General features: G+C 40.6%; 1 protein-coding gene across 1 annotated transcript; it reads left to right on the top strand.

Annotated features, from left to right (window-relative positions):
- The first annotated feature begins 124 nt into the window (after nucleotides 1-124).
- On the top strand, nucleotides 125-25,121 carry kif16bb (kinesin family member 16Bb). Its single transcript, XM_044213251.1, has 20 exons — nucleotides 125-974; nucleotides 1,053-1,116; nucleotides 1,202-1,309; nucleotides 1,513-1,629; nucleotides 2,408-2,505; nucleotides 5,127-5,242; nucleotides 5,341-5,483; nucleotides 5,794-5,962; nucleotides 6,439-6,567; nucleotides 6,752-6,927; nucleotides 7,045-7,110; nucleotides 7,187-7,246; nucleotides 13,092-13,211; nucleotides 13,357-13,408; nucleotides 13,512-13,649; nucleotides 15,002-15,084; nucleotides 17,443-17,531; nucleotides 20,847-21,020; nucleotides 21,804-21,891; nucleotides 22,450-25,121. Exons 1-20 carry the CDS (start codon nucleotides 928-930, stop codon nucleotides 24,703-24,705), a joined length of 4,293 nt encoding a protein of 1,430 aa, XP_044069186.1. The 5' UTR covers nucleotides 125-927; the 3' UTR covers nucleotides 24,706-25,121.

Here is a 25,121-nt window from a genome sequence, read left to right as displayed (position 1 = left end):
CAAGTAACATGGAAATATTCGAATAACAAGCTTCCTTTGAAAATACTGTTCGTCGGGTTATTATGGCTAATAAATACATCAAAATACGTTTATTCTTGCGGGGGTGAAGGCTTGGTTTGTAGGTGATTCATGATATTTACAGCTTGCCGAAAACGTCACTGGCTAAAAACTGTTTAGCTGTTTATTTTGAGTAAGACTAAGCGGTTTATTTGTATCATTTTGAAACATCTCAACAGACCGTGACAACCGTGAGTCTAGCACTAAATGTATGTTTCGCAAATGTAACAACACAGAACACAAGCTTACACAACTTTTCTTATTATTTAAGGCATCGTTTGACGACCTAAAATCGGTTTGACCATAAACGTAGTAGTTCTGATATCGGTTTTTCCCATGTGTCTCAAATGCAAAAAAATGACAGAGACGTTCAAACTACACATAATGTAGTGGACACATTAGATAGGCTCCAAATGGGTTTTAATGTCTTACAGTGGGTTTATTGATTAGAAATTCAAAACACCATTTAACATTTGAAGTGTGTAAAGTTTGGTTGAGTCGTTTGTATAAGTGATATGATATTTACCCAGTTATATTATTAAATTGACAAAACCCGAAACATCTGCCTGTAATTTATCCTTGCAGAGTTTCATCTGAGTGTAAACACGGCTGTATTAAAAGATAACAAAATTATTATATGAGTAAAAAGCTTTTGTTTGGGGTAGCCTAGAGTTTATCGATTCATAATATACCCCAGTGGTTAGTTTGTGTAGTGCATCGACAAAGTCAGCACAGGCCCCAGGTGTGATAATTAGGTGTGAATTACGCCGCATTGATGTTCACGTGGAAGGCAGACTTTTCTTTCAAAGGAGGAGAAAACAGACTGGGAGAATTGGCTGTTAGATGTCTTCTGTCTGATTTTGATTAATAATGGCTTCAGTGCGAGTAGCGGTCCGAGTCCGTCCATTGAACAAAAGGTAGATAGAATTAATGCTTTTATTTACTCCATGCTCTCTAAATGAACGCTTATGCCACTCACATTCACTTTTCCACAGAGAAAAGCAGTTATCATCGAAGGTGATAATTCATGTGAAGGGGAACACTACATCTATTCATAAGGTATTTGATCACAAAATAAAAATATACTTTACTGGAGCCAAACAAAAGGTTTTATTAAGAGTGGGCTGTGCGTTTGACCTTGTAGCCACCTATTCGAGGGGACGAGCTGAAGGACAGAGGGAAGACCTTTTCTTATGACTTCTCATATGATTCAGCTGACAGAGGAAGCCCCACATTTGCATCTCAGGAGAGGGTATCTGTAGTCTTTTGTTAACTCCTTTATCCGTTTCAACTTTTTGCATAACTTTTTTTGTATTGTAGTGTAGGTGAAAAACATGTTGGTTTTTTTCTGTTATATCTGTCTGTCTTCTGTGTGTTAAGCAGTGTGTTTTGTTTGTTTGTTTTTTTTTAACCTGATTTTTAACTAACTTTTTTTTTTTTTTTTTGCTGCTTTAGATTTTTCATGACTTGGGGTCTGATGTCCTGAAAGCTGCTTTTGAGGGTTTCAATGCCTGTGTGTTTGCCTATGGCCAAACAGGCTCAGGGAAATCTTACACCATGATGGGTCATACAGTAAGGCCTTCTCTCCGCTTTCTCAGCACTCTTACTAAAGTTAAAGTGCCATTTTTAATTTATCTTGACAGGTAGCTGTCCTGTTAACACTCGTAGGTCATCTCCATCTTGCGTCCCAAACGTGCCCTGGAAATGAGCCCCTCAGTCATCGGGGACACCCAGGATGTCACAATATTCACAACACTGTAGAGCTTACATTGCAGAATGCCCCAGTAGTGCTAACCCAGCCTGCACATGGCACTGACTCTTCACCATATTAGAAGTTGACTGATTGCAGCCTCATCAGACGCCCCCCCCCTCCTGTTTCTTCCCACTAATCAGAAAAATGTGATGAGGGCAGCAACCCACAGCTTTACTCTCCTCACCTTGCACAGCAATGAAAATTTCACATTACTAGTGAGAATTCTGCTTGTCTACCAGGAGACTTGTGCAAGGTCATCAGCAGAGCTGCTGTCAACATCCCAGATAATTATATATGGCTCTTAATGCTTACTATCTGTTACTTCGTAATTAAAACAAGAGGGTATACAGCTCAGAGTGGAATTGCTTTTATGCTTCAGTAACTCCATATCAGATAAGCTGTTTATGTTGTTCAGCAGTCTCTGCATGTGCTGAGTTGTGGTCACGGCATAGTATAGACACCCAAATTAAGAGAACATAATAGGAGCAAAATGAAGTTGTCATTTAAAAGTACACTGTGTGTGTAAAACTATCATTTTGTAATAAAAGTTCTAAATGTGACATTTTCTCCTTTTTTTTTTTTTAAAAAATGTGCCAGGAAGATAAAGGTTTAATCCCACGTATCTGTGAAGGCTTGTTCTGCGAGATATCTCACAGAAGCAAGAGTGGTGCCGTGTCATTCTGTACAGAGGTCAGGTGAGAGACCATCATACATACAGTGATACATACTTCTTATCTTAAAGTCATAGTGCCGGATTGTTATTCTGCACATTTAATCAGTTGTTAAACTTTCAAACATTCAAAAAGATTTCAGAACAGTGTTTTGCTCCATGACAATATATATTTTTTTGGTACTAAGCTGGTAAGGAAAATTTGTTCATGGCAAAGTGTTCTGGTAAAAGAGCACACTTTGAGTTATTTGCTATCTAATACTAAATATAAAAAATATAGTAATACTAAAGACTAAACCAATACGACTGGACTATGTCTAAAAGACAAAGGCCAACCTGGTGATTTATTGTACTGCCACCATATATCTTTCAATGTAACGGTTAAGATACTACTACTGCATGCCTTTCAGCACAACTACGACCATTTTACTCATAATGTATTAAAATGTGTTTGGGGGGTGTACATAATTCTTAAAGTAGTGTGTCAGGCATGTCAAGGATCAAGACTTCAAATAGTTAGATTTGTTGCCATTAGAGAGTAAACGAGTTAAAAAAAACCCCAAAAAACTCAAAACATTTGTCTTTATGAGAAATGTGAGAGCACTGTAATATGAAGTGCCATATAGAGATGGTGCATCAGCATTGTCACAATGGCAGTAAGGTCTCGGTTTGTCTTAGAGCCATGATGCTAGTGTGAAAAAAAAAACAATGTTGCAAAAATATGCAGAAACAAGTATGTCTTTTCATTATTTCAAAATCACACAGCACTGCAGCACATTCCATGAGTGCAACCAAAGGCATCGTAACCACCTAAACTGAGCGCACACAGGGGAAAAACAAGTGCACCTTGTGCTTCTTTCTACTCACAGCTGACAGGGACTTAGGCCTCCAATCAGAATCAAGAATGACAAAGCATGACAAAGCATGATAAAGATTGCAGATGCTTTTTCCGGTTGCTGTTCCCTTTTTTTATTTTTTATTTATTTCTTTTTTGCTCCTGAGGGCCACTGTATTTTGCAATGCCGCTAAACATTAAAAGTTTACCACCTAAAAACTAGAGCCAAAAACCTTTCATCAATTATTTGGTGGTTGTAAATGTTGGCGCTTTCATGCAAGACATTCATTGTTCATTTCTCTTAGCTAAAACAGTAATATAATTAACTTCAGACCTAACTGTAATGCAGTCCTCTAAAACCAGAAAAAGACAGCATTAAGGCTTTATTAATATAATCAAATAATAATCACAAGATGATAGCTAGTCTCATCATATCATCTGTTTCATGGTTACAAGTCCCAGCTCTACTCCTAAATGACTGTTGGGAGATAAAATTGAGGATTTGAAGCCTATCAAGCTACTGTGAAACCATTATTTTTGCCATTTGGTATCATGTGTGCTGCTGGCACATTATTTGGGTTTAATTCAACTCCAGAATTGGGTTTTATTTGACTGGATTTGCCAGGCTTTGCTTTAGAAATGTTGAATAGCTTGAAAATGACTGAAGGATAGCTTTTGACAAATAACACAATTTGTACTGTACCCAGCAGAGGTGTGAGTTACGCATTGCTCTCCAAATAAATTTAAGTGTGATCATCAACGACATTAAAGTTCTACCGTCAGTGTTTACAGGAAACACCCGTTTCTTGCAGACAGCATGAAAAAAAACAAACAAAAATTCAGTGTTTCAAATGTTTGGTGCAAGCAGAATGGACATGGTCATTGTTTAAAAATGCTTTGACATTCCCTCTATAGCAGCAAATGGTTTCATTTTATTAGTTCATCGGTCACAACCTCATGGGGCTCCAAGTTCTCAACAAATGTTACAAAGTACATGATTTTCTATTGTGCAAAAATTAAACTGATTGGAATATTCAGGTAGGATGTGTGTAAGATTCCTGGCATGAAACAGTTTCTGAGGAGAGCTTTCTTTTTCAGTAGAACAGTATTGGTCATCTCGCTCTTGTCATATTTTCTGTCATGTCCTAAGGTCATGGTTGCCATTGCTTGCCTATGAATGAAACCTATGACTGTTTTTTTTGTTATTGTTGTGTAGGTAGCTGCACATTCATCCCTACATTGTAAAACATCATACATTTTGTATGATGGTGTTAGTTGGAATTGTATGTAACTGGCTTAATAATGTTCCCTGTTTTGTTGTTGTAATAATGGCACCTACAGTATGCCTCCAGTCATTTAGAAACCATCTAATATTATAAGCCGTTTGAGCTCTCGACACTGTGCCAGAAAACAACCTGCATGGCTACATCCACAGGATACGGTCTCTGCCATTTCATTACTGTCACACTCCCGTAAAGCCTAATTGCTCTATGCCTTGCTTTGTTTTTGAATCAGCCACTTGGTATTACTTTTGCTTCTTGCACACATCCTCCACAGTGTTGATTGAAGTGCTCTGCCGAAACCATGTTTGTTTATTCATTGCCATTGCAAGCAGAACAATGTATGCGCAATAATTTGGTTTTATACCTACTGTGCATCTCTTTTCATAGTACACAGTGAATAGCAACTTGTTTTGTTCTCATTTGGTTCTGTGCCATTCACATGTCAACACTTAAACCCTTTATTAATTTGTGCCTTTTGTGTGCAATCTTGGATCAAATTTTGCATTCGTGTCTCTGCCTTGGCACCAGCTATTTGGAGATCTACAATGAACGTGTGCAGGACCTTCTCAAGAAGAGAACTACACCCACAGATGGTGGAGGCTTGAGAGTGAGAGAGCACCACAGGGATGGACCCTATGTCGAGAGTAAGTCTCAAGGTTTTATTCTCCGCCCCATGTCCATCTCAGCTGAGTTTGTATAAAATGCAGAAAATGTAATACAGAAAACCATAACCTATGTGTAGATCTGTCCAAGCACTTGGTACACAACCACAGTGACATGGAGGACCTGATCATTCTCGGCAATGCCAACCGCACCACAGCCAGCACAGGCATGAATGACTGCAGCAGCCGCTCCCACGCCATCTTCACCATCGGCTTCACCCAGGTGAACTGCAGTGCTTAAATATATCCTGTTGCCAGTTTGAATTGGGGTAAACACTTTTTAAAAGTTTCCCTGAAAACTCTTTGGATGTTAGTAAAGTCCATCCCTCAAGAGCTCTAATTAGCGTTGTTTATCCGTTTTGTGTAATGATCATTTTTAACATGTTTTTTTCATCTTCAAAGGCTTTTTCATTTTGTTCCATTTTAAATAGCCCTTTTGTTGTGATACCGGCTATATGCCTAAGTATTCCTCTGTGATGTTGCCTCTTTTCAACTAAACGAAGATTGCTCAGTAATGTTGTTTCATGCCACAGGCGTGGTTGGATGCGGAGTTGCCGCGTGAGACCATGAGTAAGATCCACCTGGTAGACCTGGCAGGCAGCGAGAGAGCTGATGCCACGCGCACCACAGGCACCAGGATGAAGGAAGGTGCCAACATTAACAAATCCCTGGTCACACTGGGCAGTGTGATCTCAGCTCTGGGTAAATGGCGGTTACAGCATGACTAACACACCATGATGCCACATCTTTATCCAGTATTGAGCCAGTCAGCTTAATAGAGTGAATAATGATTGTATTCTATGCGAGGACAGTCATTTTTTTTGCTGTGGAATCTCCACCTATTTCAAAATAAAACCCAGCATAGAGGTTACTTTTCTTGTTTTTAGAGCACTTACATATTTATTATAGATTTAGCAAATTAATGTTTGGTTTAATTCCAAATTTGGTTTTTCATCATTTGAAGGAAACAATTTACTTCTGCTCACTGTTGAATTTTGAGGGTATTTGCAAACTCAAGGCCTTACTGCAAACTAGTAACATGTTTTTAAGGATTAATATTGGGCAGAGACCCTTTTGTTCCCAGAATGGATTAAAGAGCTTTTAGGATGAAACATTTCATATGTTCCTGGACCTCTCCAGTTTCTGAGTCAGTGTTTCCTTTCTGTGTGACCTCCCAGCTGACCTAAGCGTGGGAGGACAGTCAACAAAAAAGAAGAAGCAGATCTTCATTCCTTACAGAGACTCTGTGCTGACATGGCTCCTAAAAGACAGCCTGGGTGGAAATTCAATGACTACTATGATAGCAAGTATGTACTGTAAATCTGAACTCGGCTGACACAAAGACATTTCAGTCTGTTTCCAGAAAGTGTGTGTCACCTGTTCTTGAAAATGTTAATGTTAACCACATTATCCTGTGTTTGTTTGTCATGTTTTATCTTATCAATGCTCATCAACCTGTGTGCATTCCTCCCCGGTGACCTCTTATGGCAGCCGTTTCTCCTGCTGATGTGAACTACGGGGAGACACTGAGCACTTTGCGCTATGCCAGCCGAACTAAAAACATAGTGAACTCTCCCACGGTGAATGAAGATGGCAGCGTGAAGGTGATCAGAGAGCTGCAGGCAGAGGTTGCCAGGCTCCGAAGGCTACTAGAAGAAGCCAATCAGGTCCTGCATATGTTCAAGCTCACATAAAAGGCTATCAAGGATACTACAATATGTATGTTGACAGTCTTTTATTCTAAGGTTATATTAGGTCGGCCTGTGTTTTCACTACTACTCCAGGTTTCCCGTGGGGAGCTGTCTTCCTCTGTGAAGGTAGAGGAGGAGCTGCATCAAAATGAGGCAAAGGTGAGTCATCCTCTGCCAAATGAAAAACGGGTGTTTTTGATGTTCTGTAAACAATACACCTGTTATTCCCCCCCAGGTTCTATCCCTGACCAAGGAGTGGACCAGCAAATGGGGCGAGACTCAGAGTATTTTGCAGGTACAACAATGAATCATTCATGTATTTAAACCAATCTTTAAATGTAGTACAAATACACCATTGCACCATTATAATTTTAACATTGAAAGATCAACCACATTGTACAAATTCATGGCTGTTTTAAAAAAAAAAAAAATGATTCATATAATTATAATTTTTCTTTGTAGCTTACATGACTAAGCCCACCAGATGGCCTTACATGTGCCTGGGCGTGTGGCCTCATCTAGCCACCTCCACAATACTTTTAGCCAGAATCAATATGAGTTTGATTTGCCAATTTATTTTTCAAATAAACTATTCTTACAACACATCAAGCCAAAGACTTACAGTAAAACCCTGTAGTTTGACATCTAAAAGTTTCTTTTCTTTTGTACAGATTTGGGTCAACATTTCAGAATAAAATGTGATGTACTGTTGTTCAATTATATTGTTTGGAGCTCTGTTTCTAGACATACAATAATTTGTTAGGTGCCATAATAACATTGCTTATGTTTTTGTTGCCTGTCTGTTTTCTACTCCCCCCACTTTCAGTGTATTAATGTCATAACAAATTTGCATTTTATTTTAAAGTCACATGTTGTATTTGAAGAACGATGCCATTTGAAACTTGGTACAGACGGATGTATGCAAGTAAAATAGAAGGCCACTGAGTACATTGTGTGACGGTTTGCTCTATTGACTTTAACACTAACAATCAACAAAGCAGCAAGCTCCCAGCAGCAGTTTTAAGACGTTGCCGCTTGCAGTAAAGGCATCCTACCAGCTGGTGTCACTGCAGGTCTTGTGAACAGCCAGCAGCCACTTCATGGAGTGGATAGGGGAATGAGCGTAGCGTCAGCCTGGCATTTAAATGTAATTTTCCTATATCTATTTAGATGTAAATGGCATCCAAAAGCTGAGTTCCTGTAAAGATCGTAAAGTTAGTGTGTGACAGTGCTTGGGGAGTCTGACAATGAGAAGCAGAACAGACATGCCTTCTCCTTCAACCCAATATTGTTTCTCTGAGGCTGGGACTGCGTGGCAGCATCCTTGCAAGACCCAAAGCTGCAACAAAAAATGCCACTGTTTGCCAACCCAGAGTTTACCCCGAACACTTTGTGTTGAATTTGTGCCCAACCTCCCAAATAACACCAAATGTCATCTGTTTAGGACTCATCATATTCAGCCAAGTAGCCTGTTGCATTATGCATTGAACTGTGAAGCGTGCCAGTCATGAAAAGTATGCGGTGACTTCTTGTCTCCATCATACATGCTAGCGGTACATTCTCTCTGTGTTTGCATGGGTGTAAACTGTGGTGTTGAACTGGCCTTTTTAAAAGATGTCTAAATAGATATATGTATTTCCGACTTGTAGCAGCTGAAGTGATCTTGCACCAGAATACCAGAGTGAGAGGTCAGATTGCTTTTGTGAAGCTACACATTTAAAAAGACAGGCGTTTGAATACCCTACACATGAATGTCAGCTATGTATGTGTATGTTGGATAATTAACATTCTTTTCTGTATGGTGGTTAGCAGGTGACATTTAGTGGCTTGACAGCCCTTTATTCATGACCGTGTATCGGAGCTCATTAGCAGCTGTCACTGCTCCTAATTAAGAGGTCTTGATTATTGGCATATGGCGCTTTCGTTTTTCTGACTGTCCAGCATATTACTTAAAGTTGCAGTGTTGTAAATCTGCATTTTCCAGCGGTGATGACTTTATGCTCGGAGGCAACATCATCCATCTCTACTGGCAGAGCTGAAAAATGCCTTATTTAGAGCTGTGGCCATCCATGTAGAAGCACCTGTTATGATGCATGATACAATGTGACACCTAGGCGAAAAGGCAACGTACTGGTGACCGGCAGGCACACTGTTGTTGCCGAAATTCTAAGTGTTTGATGAACGACTTTATGGATTTGACATTTGTCTTCCTGTGGATTTGCATTCTGCCTAGGTGAAAAATGATAAGTGGGAAAGCTGCACAGACCATAGAGGTTGTGTCTTTGCTCAGTTCAGAAGCACATCCAGCCCCAGTTAGAAGTTGGCTATTTCAAAATTCAGCACACAGACTTGACAAACTAAATAAATTCCACCAATGCAATTAGGCTTTTAAGTAGATTTTTCTTCAATAAATGGTTTTCAACATGTGGTGTTTAAAAATAATGGTTCTGATATAATCCAACCTCAAGTGTATGATGTTGCAATATGTAACATGTTCTCTATCTCTAGCACATGGGTTTTAAATTAAGAGCAGTCTTCTCCAACTCAAGTCTCTATATATTTTGTGTTTTAATTCAGCTGATGCCGTTGCTGAGAGCTAGATGAAATTTTAGGAGGAGACAAGTTGACCAAGAGCGGTGTAAACAGAATTTTGAATTCTGTATTCAAAGCAGATTTAGAATGCAAAGTTATTCATCGTCAGCTTCCCAGATTGGTTACAGGGCATGTGGGAAAGAGAAAGTAATTAATATGAGATGGATTCCACAGCAGCCTCTTACAAGACAGACGGCAACAGATTGAGGGGACAAAAAAAGGCAGGAAGAGGGTAAAGTGAAATGTTGTTCTACTACCACGGTTGGGGGTGTGTGTATGTCTGTCTTCTTGCCCATTTAAGGCTTGAGAATAGGGGTTGAGATTGTTTTGGCCCCAAGACCTCTTATTTATCTATATAAATAAATAAATGCATGCACGCACAGATTTGTGAGTAGTTCTACTTCACGAGTGGAGTTGCATTCGGCTCCCCTAGCCACCCTTTCTGGTGCCCTTGTAACAGTGTGGTGGGAGGAACCTCCATTTCTGTGAGATAAAATGAACACAGTATTTCTTTGATCCTGGTACTCTTTGTATTTCCCAAACCTGCTACAATCAGCACAGACATGCAACTTAAGCCGTGAATGCCCTGAGCCTGGCTCTGTTTAATGTCACGTTACCTCATACGGTCAGCAGTTATACATCCTCATAGTCATTATATAGCATTTTATGACTTATTATTATTATTATTATTATTATTATTATCATTATTTTATTGTTGTTGTTATCATCTTGCCTTTGAATCCAAACTTGACTTTCTTTTCTTTAACTTTCATGAATTCAATTTTCAGCCATGTTTGAAACACACATGGTGAGCACATAAGTTATAGGTGTCATTCATGCCTACAAGGACTAAATCTTTATCGGTAAGATAACAGTCCATTTGATTTTCATGTTCTTTTAACAAATTAAAGACACACATTCTAAGAATCTGTGAAATTTCAGCATGTATTGTCCACCTGTGCAAAATGACAACCATTAACTGACATGAGTTGCAATAATAGACACATAGCAGGAGACTTTGCTGACTGATTAGGAGCACAGAAGTGCTTTTATCAGGTTGAATCCCTCTGTAGTTTTTAACCACAAGTTGGATGCATGGCAACATGCTGATGGCCGGAGTGCATGTTAAACTAATTACACAACACATTCAGAACAACAACTTTCTGGCTGTGATTGTACTTTTACATGTAGCACAGACACAAATAAGGTAAAGGCGTGGGTAAGAAACAAACGACTGTTAATAATATGCCAATTATTTCCTGTGATTTAACATAGGCTTCATGCCATTTTGAAAACTGGCCATGTAATTGCCTTCCCGTCTTTATACATGAGTATCTTATTAAATTTTAAGACCAACAATCTGGGATATAAATACAGCTCTTTCAAGGAAATTAACCTTTCAATGTAACAGCAACTCAAAATTTTCTCTCGTTCTGGATCCAGTACCTGCTTATCTGTTCTGGTGGCAAGTTGCTCCACTTGACAAGGCCGATTGCCAGTCAGGAAGGAGTGATTGGTTGGCTTAGTATGGCAGTGTTTTGAAATGCATATTAACCAAGTCGGGAACCTGAACTGTCAAGAGAAAAATCCATTTAAAAATTCTGCCCAACCAGACGATGGCTTTTAATGGAAGCCTAAATGCTGCCCGAGCCTGGCTGCTGGTCTAGGCCACAGTTAATTACAGTATGTTCACCAGCTGCCTCCATCTGAAAGCAGACTTTTATTTATTTTTTTTGTCTCATAACACACACAGACCGACTGGGTGTGGTGAAGAGCAACTTTCTCTGGTATGTGTGGGAATGAGAGGAGAAAATAAGAGGATCTCATCTGTTCCTGTTGTCTGAGGAAAGTGACACAGTGCATTAATCTGCCAGGCTGCTCCTCACCTCCTAATGAAGTCTGTGAAGATTCCCTTTTAATTAAGTACAGGGGCTGGGGTCGATGCCTCTCCTTCTTCATTAGGAAAAAAAGGATTTCTCCCATCTCACAACTGCCAATGAGTGAGGTGGTGGTGGACACGTCTCTCACTTCACGGTCCAATCTATATACGAAAGAGTAGGAGGAGGTTGAAAGAGAGGGGAACTGGTTTATGCAGAGTGTTGCCTCGGAATTCTCCCATATGTGAGATTTTCTGCTCTGCCTCTTGGGGAGGTATTTATGATAATCCATGGCAATGTGAGACATTAGTCCACCAGCTTAACAGAAGAATACTTCTGATAGGGCCACTCATATTTGGGGTAGACTCCGGGTTATTGAACCACAGCCATTGCCCTGGGAGGAAAAGGTTAATGGCCTTAAACACTTTCCTAGAGAGTTAAGTTTCTTGTTATGGCTTGATTTGGTGTGTCTTTCAACCCTAGCCAGGTCATCCAAGGCTAAGTATTTAATTGGCTGTTGAATAACTCAACAAACTCATTCTCTATGCAGCCTGTCTGGTCTTTTCTAAAGCTTAACTCGCACCTTTTTTAGTCAAGTTAGAAATGAAATAAGTGACATTGTATACATAGTTAAATGAATATCGCCCCTTGACACATGCTGTAAGGTGGTGTGACTCATGCTTTTACATTTCCTCAGCAACAATTGTTGGAGGCAGTGAAGCGGTGTATGGAGCAGATCAGCGGTTTAAGTGTAGCCGTCCTTGCTTTAGAAATGGCTTTTAAGGATTAAATCAATTTCTCTACTTCTTATCGCACTTCTGTAAAGCTGCTGTAACACCAATAAATACATTTAGCAGGGATTTCTGGACAAGCAGAGTGGATTCATGCTGACATTAATTTCTTGCATTTTGAGTTGTGATGTAAATGTAATGTTGGTGTATGTATCACTACAGTGCAGTATTAATCAATAGTTTGTGTGAAATATGGACATTGAAGCTTCTGAGATTTGCGCATGCCATGTTAAATGGGGGAAAATAGTCTTATAATGACACACTCACATTCCTCAACAAATAATACACTATTCATGGAAAATAAATGCTCTGTAGCTTTATGTTTAAGCCATGGAATAATTTCCACTTCATGTTAACCTTTAAGTTTGACCTTCCGTACAATATTCCTTTCAGACACATTGTAAATGACATGGAACTCCACTGAAGTTTGTTGCTGTTATCTGAAGTTGACATACTTTACAAGCTCGGGAGTATTTTAATAGCAACATACAGTGTTGGTAGCTATGTATCAATAAAGGCAATGGTGCATGGTATACAACCCACCTGTGTGTGTGTGTGTGTGTGTGTGTGGTGGCACTGTCTGTTTCGCTCTCTGAACATAATGTACAGTTTGACTCTCGCCACGATAATCTAAATGATTTATGCTGTCTCTCTTGCCGTTAGCCACTCTACTGCTTCATGGCGACACATGGTTGGAACGTTGCTATTCTGCTTGGCCTTCAGGCAAGGAAGAGCAGTCATAAAGAATCCAGTTTTCTGCTGGTTACCATTAAATGTCTGTCAGCATTTTTATTTCATATTGTGTGCCATTCCAGCTACAGGCTATTGAATGAGCTTTGTTTTTGTTCTTTCTCATGGAATATTCTCCTGTGTCCTATAGGAGCAGACTGTGGCTCTGAGGAAGGAGGGGAGTGGAGTGGTCCTGGACTGCCAGTTACCTCATCTGATAGGAATTGATGAAGACCTGCTCAGCACTGGAGTCATCCTGTATTATTTAAAAGTAAACAGATCGTTTGAATTCACGTAACTCACAAAGTACTATATTTTTCTCAGATCACAGCTGAGGTCCAATGCTTACGTTAATTGCTCTGCTTGTCAAACAACAGCTTGCATATTGTATCATGACCTTTTAATTTTCACTGTAGGAGGGCAGAACCCTAATCGGGAGTGACAAAGCATCATGCAGTCAGGATATTGGTGAGTCAAGGTTACTACACTATATTCCCCGCTGCTGTGTTATCAATTGGACTGAAAATAAGCAGTATTTAATTTTATGCTTTCATATTTAATTGTATTGTAGTGCTTCATGGGCCTGGGCTTCTTGGTGAACATTGTGTACTTGAAAACCGTGCTGGGACCGTGACTCTGATCCCTCAGGATGGTGCACTGTGTTCAGTCAATGGCTCTGTGGTAACTGATCCCTGCCAGCTGACTCAGGGTAAGCATTTCTGCAAAGCTAATTTGCTCCTGATATTCTTTAATGAATATGGGTGGGGGGAGCGGGAGGAAGGCATGTCTGTAATGATGAGGATTTCTCTCTCAGATTCCCAATTATTTGGCTAACGGGAGGCAATAACACTTTCATCCATTTTGAATGCAGTTATATGAGATCACTGCATCACATCTGCAAATGAAATCCACTTTATGTCCCTGGCTCCCCCACGGCAGCGCACTCAGGGCATGAGTGGATTGTGAACACAGCTCTCCACAGGGCAGATGCCATTTCTCTTACTAAACATTTTGAAGGGCGAGAGGGCCTGGACAAAGCTCCAGACAAAGCCCCAGGCCCTCCATTTAATTGGCAGATGGAGTTGATAGGGCCGACAGGTTTGAAGTGGGCCAGAGCATTAACCTTTCAAAGGACAGAGCCAAGCAGAGCTGAAACTCCTGCCCCCCTGAGCAGGCCCTGCTTGCCGGGGCTGGGAGCTTTCACCGCTTACTGCCTCCTCATCCACACTGCTTTGCTTTGCTTCGCAGAGATAAAAACAGCACACAGAACCAGGCAGCGCAGTGCCCGGCTACGCTAGTCTCTTTTATAACCATTTCAATTTATCCAATATCCCCTTCAGAAACTGCTGCAACTGAAGCTATTTTCTTGAACAAATGATAGTAATTTTAAGTCCAACGGCAGCTGGAATCCATCACAGGCTGCCCTCTCAGGTGCTTTGTCACTCGTCAGAAGTCGTTAGTAGTGGCAAGATTAGTATTTGCTGTGCTGAGAGAGGAGGAGGAGAATGGAGAAGAGACCTCGAGAAAATCTGTAGATGTGGTCTTATGAGCGTGAGTCTGATATATAAACCCTAATATCACTTCAATTCTATAGCTTTACAAGACTTCTCAAGTTTCCTTGGACCATTTTCTCTGGTAAATCACCCCCCTGGTCTAGGTCACTGCCAATCACGTTGGGGATTGTGTTCTTCATGGCAATTCATTCACTTTACCTCAGCAGAGGAAAACTCTTGTGCTATTTGTCAACTTTTCCCCAAGTTCAGTGCGGAGACACTTCACTGCAATCCCACAATGACAGGAGGAATCCGAAGGCCTTTTGCTCCTCACCTTTTTATGCATTATAGATACTACAGGTTTCCTGGCAGACATTCAATTCACCATTACTGTCACTTGCATCTGTCTGGAAACGCATCACATTTTGCCTCTGCCAGTCTTTCTCGCAGTGTAATGCATAATTCAGGGATTGGTGCAGCATTTATACCATATGGTAAAGTTTAAGCTTGTAAGTGAGTTGGTGATTGGCCACTTTTTTTCATGCTTTACCTCTTGGGTTCCCTCTAGGTGCCATCACACAGCTAGGAAGAGGAACCATACTCCGGTTTAACCACCCAACTGAAGCTGCCCAGCTCAGAGAGAAACGGCAGGTACAGACAGTCCCCAAAACCACCACAGACATGCCCCATTGTGTTCTTATACTATTCTGCTGTTTTTGCGTCTTTCAGAAAAGATGCTGCCTCAACTGCATTTTCTGTTGGTAATTTTGTAAAAGCAAGTCAGCACCATGCACTTTGTTTCCATAACTACCAGCTGTAATACCTGCTTCCTTCAGCAAACATTGCTCACATTGAACTCTCATTCACTCCACATCAAACTCCACAACAATGATCTGATCACAATAAGAACTACTACCCGCTTTTCAGCTACTACTGCTTGTTTTTGCCTGTTTAGCGTGAAACTCTACTTCTTCGTTCTGATTAATTGGCTCACAAAGAAGCAGCAGACCTGCACATCATGAACAATCTCTCCACAATATTGAACTGTTTTCAACCTTAAAAACGCTCTCTCTTGTTCCTGAAAGGAGGCCAGGTGCAGGGGCTTTCAAAACTGGCTGCTTTTCGTCCTGCTTGCAACAGCTCCCTCTTGGCTTTCATTCCTTTTCATGCGTTTTTAAAGAAACACTGTGTGAATGCACCTCTCTCCCGAGGAACCAGTGTTTCTCTCCAATCATCATGTTAATGTTTAATAAGTATTCTTGAGAAGTTTGGGTTGTGAAAGCCTGAGTGGGTGTAAGAATAAAAACCCATAAATGTTTGTGCTGAGCAGAATTAAGTAAATCATCTTAAATTTAGTAAACGTTTGTCACTGTGTGCTGCTGGAAATAGTTTACCTCAAGCAAAGAATACTCTCTTTAAAGGAAATGCTAAACCTTCAGATTATCATTGCATATAATATATTGCATAGATTTTTTCTTTATCATCCATATCTACAGAGTTATGGGGAGATGCATTTAATTTAGAGTAAATTTGTACTACGACCACCTCAAGGATGAAATGTCTAGTCTATTATTGAATGGTGCCTATGAAATGCATTCACCCTCTTTGATGTTGTAAAACAATACAACAAAGTCAAACACATAATCTGTCAAGATGAAGACAAATCTCTACACCTAAATCAATTTTAATACAGTATCTGTATGGTGCAACCGCTGATGAGTCAATTTCTTAGCAACAGCTACATCATGAGGACAAAGGGACATTCCAAACAAAATCTTACCAAATTAACTGAAAACTACCAATTAAGAGAAGGATACAAAAAACATGCAGTTAGGTCGGTCAGTATAAATCTGCTCAGACCATTATCAAACACTGATTGTGTCTGTGTGAGAAGAGCACTAGTGAAGCAGGTCACCAAGAGTCCTGTAGACACTGTAAGAGCTACAGGCTTCTATTCCTGAGATGGTACACACTGCATGCAAATACTGGGTGCTTCATGGCGCATAGCAGTGAAAGTTACTGTTAGAAAAACTCATGACATGTGGCCTAGTGTTTGTCAGAAGACAAATGAAGACAGTCCAAGGGGGTGAGTACTTTTTATAAACAGCAATGAATGAGCATTGTTAACATTTCCTCCTGTGCTTTATAAGATTTTATGTTGTAAAATAGATTAACCGTGTTATATACCCGTGTTTTTTTATATATATATATATATATATATATATATATATATATATATATATATATATATATATATATATATATATATATATATATATATATATATATATATATATATATATATATATATATATATATATATATATATATATATATACACACACATACACAGCTGTACTTTGGGTTTTTGCCAGCTTTCTGCTCTCTGCATTTTTGAAAATTGCACACTATTACTACTATTAAGTAAAGTACAGACATCCAAGCCCCGCTGTGGTCCAAGAAGAGTCCTGACCATTCATTTTAAACATGGATTCCAAATGAGATGGTCCACATTTACTTAGTCTAATATGTGCTAGCACACCCATAATGTGTGTAACTGTTGTGTAGAGAAGTGGCTTTTAAAATAGTCTATTTCAATAGTACCAAATTATTACATTCCCTCTTAGTTTTCTTAGTGAAAATGTGGAAACACTCAAAAGTGCTAAAGATAAACTGTAAAATCTACATGGAAGCACAAGAATGGACATGGCTGTACATCACAGCTGCTCTCTTGCTTGTCAAACTGTACAACTCTTGCATTTTAGGAATATGTGATAGTTTCATGCTGGTTTAGATTAGATTTTGACATTTATCCAAATGTTGTCAAAGCTCTTCAATCTACCTTCTTATATTCTGTGAAAATAGTGCCATGAATACTGATGACATACAGTGTATATAGTAGAATTAAACCATTGTATAGTTGTAAATCTACCATAGGCAGCTGCCACTCATTTCTTCCACTCCAACAGATTTTCACTTCACAGTGCTGCCTCATTCTGTTGTCTGCAGAGTGGGCTGCTGTCTGCCTTCAGCCTCTCCTTGACTGACAAGTCCAAATCTACTGAGAATCTGTCCAAGGTGATGCTGCAAAATCCAGGGTGAGACTTATGCAGACATGTAACAGCTCTCCACACTCTGTGACCCAAGCATACCTCAACATCTCTTATTTCTTAGTAGAAATAATTGTCTCGTTGCGGATTTATTTTATTATTTCTATTCTATTAGTACTTCTATTCCTGTGTGCATTGACGTGATAGTGAGCAGCTGTAATGAAAGAGTTTCCCCTCGGGGATCAATAAAGTATTTCTGATTCTGATCTGAACCAACTCCACCTCAATCTCCACAATGTGCCTGCTTATTGAGCAGCATTCACTGCGTAGACCAAATCAAAGCCATAAATCATGGCAACATTACTGTGAGGAGAGGTGGGAACATGTAAAAAGCCATTCTGAAGTGCTTCATGCTGAGCCAGTGGAAATCACAGCAGTCATGTATCCTACAACAAAGTGTGTCCCAAAACGGCCTCTAGTGCTGTAGGTAGTGATACTGCCTTGTGTCTCATTTCCAAAATCACTGCAGTGCACTTGAAGTTCAGCTCCCCAGAAAATTCCCAGAATGCACTGTTTTAAAAAATAAAATAAAATAAAAAAATAAATAAAATAAAACCACTGATTGGATGCTTCGCTAGACTTCCAGCATATCCTTTTCACATTAGGCCTTTCTCATTCTACGTTATTTGTGAAATGTCATCATCAAGTACCCTCCCAATTCCAAGTCTGCATTTAGCCAAGTACAGTCGAAATACCCGGAAGAGTTCTTTCTCCGCTTATCTTATCAGGCAGTTTTTGGCAGTTGACTTGTGTGAACTTGGACCAGACAAGTGTCCCATCATGTATTTAGCGGCGATGGCGGACGATATAAGCCACTGTTATAATTTTTGTTACATTTTTTGATTTTATTTATTAACCATTTAGTTTTTGAATATGTGGTCAGTATATCAAAATAATGCCTACTTGAAAATGTGCTGTTATTTTTTATTTATTTATTTTTGGAGGTATCAAATCTGATAGGTGTCTGGGGTCACCCTGGGGTCTCATCCCCAAAAGCCTTTCAATTTAGTGGTGGCACTGATGTCTCTGTAGCATTTTGAACATAAGATAAAATGCTTTCCTAAACTTTGGTCTCAGGGTCAAAATCTAATATTTGTTGCTTCTCCAAATTAGTTTAGCTGAAGGCAAAGTTAAGGTTCATGTTTTGTATTGGGCTGTTGTACAGTAGCGCTGCCTCTGTACAGTACATTTGGCTCTTTTTTTTTTTAATATGTAAGATCTTGCCACACTTTTACTAAATAGTATGTATGTGTGTGTGTAGGTAAAAAAAAGGGGCAGTATAGTGTTAAATTTTGTTTTATTGTAAGTGCTAGCTCCTTAGCCTACCTAAATCAAACTGAGACATATGTTAATGTAACTGATCTTTATACACTGCCACTGCTTTGGATTGTGTGACAGGTCATTGACCTGTTGGTGTCCCAGTGTTTATTGAATTAGTGCCCAAAATCCAATTCACTCTAGTGATTCACCACCTAGTGAAATAGTGAACAATCTGAGACACACCCCCAGTCTCTCATGAGCTGATAATCCTGACGTTTTACAGCATGTGGAGCTCTCTGACGTGTAATTTCCCCCTCACAGGTCAGAATCTCCAAAAAGCAGCACTTTTCACTCAGGTGATTCATACTGCTTTCAGTCCAACGCCTGCAACGCTGTTTCCGATCCGCTGGTCTTACACTGCTTGGCTTAGATATGAAAGGGTGAATGCGCATCTATGTAGAGGTTTACTACAAGGCTACTATTAGTTGACTACACAGCTACTGTCCTCGTTATCCTGCGTCACGGAAACTTGGTATCTGTATGAAAGTGGTATTACTGAGTGAGCAGAAGAGGAAGAATGGAAGTCAGTAGGTGGATGGAGACTCAGACAACTTGATTGATTGAAGTCTGCAGGTGTTGATGGCAGATCAGCAGCAGGACTATCAACTGTTTATTACAGTATAGAAAACTGTCTGTCTGTCCTCCCTTCCTGCCTCCCCAGGCATACTGAACCATCATCTGTTCAAGCGCTGAACACAAGGGCAGTTAGAAAAGGTCTCTTTCATCTCTCATCGCCTAGATATGTATTCCATCCTTGTTCGTCTTCTGCTATGGGTAACTTCCTTGCAGCAAGGACAGAATTGATCTTTAAGTTTGCCCAATTATCTTGGAAATAACCCTCAGTGGTAAATAAGAGCAAATCATTTGAATTCAAATGGTGGCTGTGGATATCTGTTCACCTCTGGGAGTGACACAAGATATCAATGAACTGACCTGCAGTTGCTTAAGGGGGTGCTCCACTGCACCAAAAGCAAACCTGCCCATTATCAGCTACATCAGTTGGATCACACTCTCACTTGAGAGTTCAATTAGGAAGAGGTCAACTGCATTAACAACAAGTTTGACCTGCTTCTTACAGCATGGGACTACATTTCACATATCTTTGATTCACTGATTTTTATGTATGTGATATCAAAGTACATTTATATGATTATTATACTACTATAATACTCTAAGTATTAGGTGTAGAAAATCAATTAAATTGAGCTTTTAATTTGGAAACTATTATTCTGTTTGTCTGTTATGGCAGGGTCACATGTTGTCTTTTGTATTGTGTATGCATTCATTACTGTCCACAAGACCCACTTTTTACCTTCTAGTAAAAGTTGGCCCACTGTGTTTGATTCATTCTTTATTAAATGGACTGTGTAAAAGAGACAGTATGTTGAACCCAAGTTGAAATGCAGCTCTTTCAAACCCAGACTGGACTCTGAGAGCTCCGAGAGATGGAGCAGGCCAGGTAGTGTTTGACCCATGCAGCTTTTTAATGGCCACTTTAGCTCTGAAAGTCCCTCATCTGACAACCCTCTCAGTATCCTCCATGTCTGGCCAGAAGGCCAAGTGGCAACTTTACTATTTGCCTCCTCTGATCACTGACAGGCTGTTATTAGGAGATTGAAAGTGTTTTTACACTGGTTAACGTCCATCATTCTAAGAGCTCCTGTGCCACTTAACGCCTCCTGCCACTAGCTTTAGTGCAACTAGAACAATCTTACCTACAAAGTGATTTTGTGTTTTTTCTTTTTTGTGTGTCATGTTACTTTAAGCTGTTCTTTGTAGTCAACATTCCAGGTGCCTCGTTCAAATATCTGTGTTGGCGTTTCATAAAATAGCTGCAAAATCAACTGGAAATGTTTGAAAATCTGGTATGAGATGTGTTAAAGGGGGCGTATATGAAAGGGTGTGGGACTTCTCATATCATGTGTACAGCATACTTCCATAAAATCTGTGTGTTTGGGTGTGCATGTATGATGTGATGACTAGGAGGATGGAAGGGAAGCTCAACCAGCCAGAGGTGGAATGGCAGCAGGTTCAAGAAAGCCCAAACGGACCTAACTGGGACATCAAAAGACTTTCAAAGGAGAACAGTGAGGCTTTGCATCAACAGAGAGCAGGAGAGAAGACAAAGGGGGCAGACATGGAAGAGACCGGCTATGGGTAAGTTAGGGGGAGGCGAACTGTGCTCTCTGTGGTGGTGATAATGAATCTGCTGTTTGTGTACCAGTTTTGTTCAGCAAGAACACTGTAAACCTCTGCATGTGAGCAATGTGTGTGACAGGAAAAAATGGTGACTGGGAATCTCAGATCAGTGTTCCTCCATTTATTCATGCGAGTAAACAAACATCGCTGAGTACAGGACATCCTCTGTCCTGATCCTCAGGATCTGCCAAAATCCTTTAATCGTCACGAGGACCTGAACTGTGTTCCTGCTGTTGATGTTGTCAGTGCTTTAGTGCTCCCGTTTTCCCCCCTCATCAACCTGCGGCAATACACAAAGCTCAGCCAAAGCCACTGTTTACTGTCAGAAATCATTCTGAGCTGTATATTTGGTTTCTGCGCCCCCTCTAGAGTTCTGAGTATTGTATGTAAATCCTCAAATCAACATGCACAGATTCTATTTAATTTCACAGCTAGTAGAGTGGCTCTAATCTCATCCAGCCATTTGGGCTGTTTGCTTTTCAAATCTAATGGATGGTTTTTGTGAGGGGAGGTTATTGCTGTCTTGTCTTTTGCCTGCAAACAGTTTAAAGTCTCCAGTGTCACACCACAGCAAATAATTAAATTTTCTTTTGAAAACAAAGAGCCTTGCAGCATGTGTAAGCATATAAACAGAGCTTTATTGTGTACACGCCGCCTCATATCAAGACACAATTTTTGTTTTCTGATAGAATATGAAATGTATAATTTCATTCCTGTCTCTTCACCGTGTCCTTTTTTCAGCCAGATGGATGTGCTGGCTGCAGAGACAGCTGAATCCAAAGTGCCAAGCAGCTGTCTTACCTCTGCCATAAAGAAGCTCATGACTACAGTATGTATTATTTATTTTTTTATTTATTTATTTTATTTGTTTTTTGCTGCAGTTAAAACAAATCACTCAAATATAATAAAGGATTTAATCAATAAGCCATTGGTAGTTTCTGAATGGAATTAAGTATGACCTATTAATTGTTTTTAAGAAAACAGAATAAAGCTAACAGAGCAAATGTTGATACCCAATACAGATTTTTATGAGGCATGAAATACTTTTTCCCTTGGATAGTTTATTATGCACATAGAAAGATACAAAGAAAATGACTCAATTTTGTGAAAGCATATTGCAGTAAGAGCACTTTTGAAATAACTGTTATTCTTCACTCCATTTTCCTGTGCATGTATTTATGTATTCAAACATAATTGAATACATAAATGTTTTAAAGGGGGCTGGGTGAAAGTTATTTTAGTTCCTTCTCGGCAATGGCAGTAATTATTTTGTGGTAAATTGCATAAAACAAAAACGATTTTTGAATTACTTGGTATAAAATAATTCAAAGTATTATTACCTCTCATTGTTTCTCCTTTTCTCATCCACCTACACAATATAAACTAGGCCATACCTGGAAAATATCCTGTCCCTCACACTAGTTTTGAGTCGGATGGAGACGCACTACAGGGAGGGGTAAGCACCAGGGTTGGCCAGCAGCAGGAGAGGGACTCGTGTCATAAATCAGGGCGAGGGCTCATGTCTGAGTGGCCGTCGAGGAAAGCTCAGAGTGGGTCTGGAGTTGCAAGTTATAAGGGAGAGGAGGTTTGGTCAGGGGATGCCAGCCTCCAGCAAACAAGTGTCCTGGGCCTGGGTGATGGATGTGGCTTGAAGCCAGAGGGGAATGCTAACGAGATCCAAGGTGTCGTAGCTGACTGCTACAAGGGGAGACCTGGCTCTGGTGGGAGCTCATTAGGCAGCATGTCCCTGCTGCAGAGTAGTGGAGAAACTAGCTCCACGTCTGTCTTCCCACAGACCAGTACTCCTTCTCAGCTCAACAAAAAGGCAGCCTGCTGTCCACCCGAGGAAACTACCTCTGAGGGCCAGTTCAGCTGTGGCGAGATGGATGAATCAGGAGGTTTGGAGGAGATCCCGGGAGTGTGTGTGACAGAACCTGCAGCAGCCACAGTTCAAAGCTCAGGACTGGGCTCCTTGGTCAGCAGAGTGTCTTGGATTGTCCAGGATGCAGGGCGTCTTCTTTGGAGCTGTCCCACAGTATTGCAGCAAGTCAGGGAAGAGGGACTACAGCCTGTTGGGGCCCGCTGGTCCAGTCATGCTGTATCTCTGGTCAGGGAAAGTAGTGTTCTGTCTGTAGTGAAGGACAGCCAGGTCTTCTCCATGGTTAAAGGGAGCTTTGTATTCTCTCTGTTCAAGGATACTCACATTTTTTCCATGGTGAAAGAACTACCTTTCATACAACACATCCAGATGGAGATAACTCAAAACCTTCAGCCTGAGGCGGCAGCCCAGATGATTCAGGGCTGCATTAATCCTTACACCACACAACTCCCAGTCCTGACACCAACACAAACCTTTAGCAAGACAGAATTGCCAGATGACGTGTCGCCAATCCCAGAAGATATCTGGACAAGGAATAAGAGTATCAGGGATCTGCGGTTACCACAAGAACAAGACATGGCTGATATTCATGTAAAACAAGGAGACAAACTGATTACAGAGGTGTTGCCAGTGAAACACATCAGTGAGCCAGAGGTTACCCATGCATCTGAAGACAAAGATCAGGCCTTGGAGAACTCAAGGACTGTGCAGAACAAAAAGGGAAAAAAAGTCCAAATCTTTTGTCAAACGTTGATAGAATTTCCTGATTCCCTTTTGAACCTGCAAACTCTGCCATTGCTAGACCTGTTGCACATTTTACAGCCTATCATCTCCACCTCAGTACTCACCTCCCAGGAGATTGTAGCTCTGTATTGGCTGAATGTTGCTAAATGCAGCCAACCTGAGCCCCGCCCTGCCCTCCTGATCCTGGTGGAGACTGGCCTCTATTCGCTGACCACTGACTCTGGGCTCCTGGTTTTGTTCCATCACCTTCCTTTGTTGCAGCTGAAGGAGGTGCAGATAGGCTTAGCAGGCCACAGTCTGCGTTTGATGGGCACTACAGAGGAGAGCATCCTGGGTGTCTATACCCACAATCAGAAGCTTACCAAAGAGCTGTGCTGGACCGTACTTGGTGTCATCTGCCCTGGGGACAACAGGGTCTCTCAGCACCCTCTGCTCCATGGAGACTTGAGGAAGATGTCTTTAGAGTGGCAGGCCTATGTACCTGATCTGCTGCTGGATGCTGGTTTAAGGGTTTGCTGCCAGTTTCAGAAGAGTCTTGCTGATCTGGTTTACCTTCTTCATTGTAACATGGATCAAGAAACAGTCACACTGGGAGAGGTGCAGCTACTACTGTACACAGGTGTAGGGGTGTGCATCAGCCCCAGTACCCACACTGAGCCTCTGGCCCAGCTTTTACTTACTGATACCCACCTTGGCCTGGTGCAGGAGGATGCTGTCTTTCACCCGACTCCACACTCTGTCACCATAGCGCCCTGCCGTCCCCAATTCCATGACTTAACTCTTCGTCAGCGCTCAGATGTGCGCTGCATGCTAGTGCATGATGAAGACGAGCGCGGGGCTGTCAGGATGGATGTCATCCTAGCAAATGTGAGGGGCAGGGGTCACCCTGAAAGCGTGACTAAGGCAGCTACCCCTCCTGCACATGCTTCAAATTCATCTCCACATACAGAAGTGTGGAAATTAACTTTCAGTTGCTCCTCTGAGGCCGCCTGCCTGATTAATCACTTGTCAAACGTCTGATCAAGGATTGAACAGCCAGTAATTAACAGCCCAGCTTCAAAACTTACTCATAGGGAGCAATGGCAAAAGTGCATCCCAACCAGACAGTCCAAAGGATAGCTTGTTAGGATAGGATGTTAATGACAGTGAAACCTATGACCTATTTTGAAGTCTCTGTATTGATTTGTTCTAGTTTTTGTCATTTTAATATTGCATGGGTTTAGCACTTGAAGATGTTTCTTTAAATCTTTAAAACACTTGAATTTCTTTGTTCTTGCATTATTGTGCTTTGACCACCAAGTATCCAGTATTATTTTTGTCAAAGAGGTTGTCAGTTTAATATGGGATGTTTTAAATAATTAGGGGTTGAAGGTTCAATACTGAGGATTAAAAACATGTTTGTACCAGTTTCATGGGCATTGTAATATTTTTAAAAA

The sequence above is a fragment of the Siniperca chuatsi genome, linkage group LG11 (genome assembly GCF_020085105.1).
Source record: "Siniperca chuatsi isolate FFG_IHB_CAS linkage group LG11, ASM2008510v1, whole genome shotgun sequence".
NCBI lineage: Eukaryota > Metazoa > Chordata > Actinopteri > Centrarchiformes > Sinipercidae > Siniperca > Siniperca chuatsi.
The sequence above is the reverse complement of the archived record's forward strand: the minus strand, read 5'-3'. Positions and strand labels throughout refer to the sequence as shown.

Coding starts and splice junctions, on each gene's coding strand:
- kif16bb (XM_044213251.1), top strand. CDS start 928: ATGGCTTCAGTGCGAGTAGCGGTCCGAGTCCGTCCATTGAACAAAAG. Junction 13,212..13,356: donor TCATCCTGTATTATTTAAAA/GTAAACAGATCG, acceptor TTTTCACTGTAG/GAGGGCAGAACCCTAATCGG. Junction 21,892..22,449: donor TAAAGAAGCTCATGACTACA/GTATGTATTATT, acceptor AATATAAACTAG/GCCATACCTGGAAAATATCC.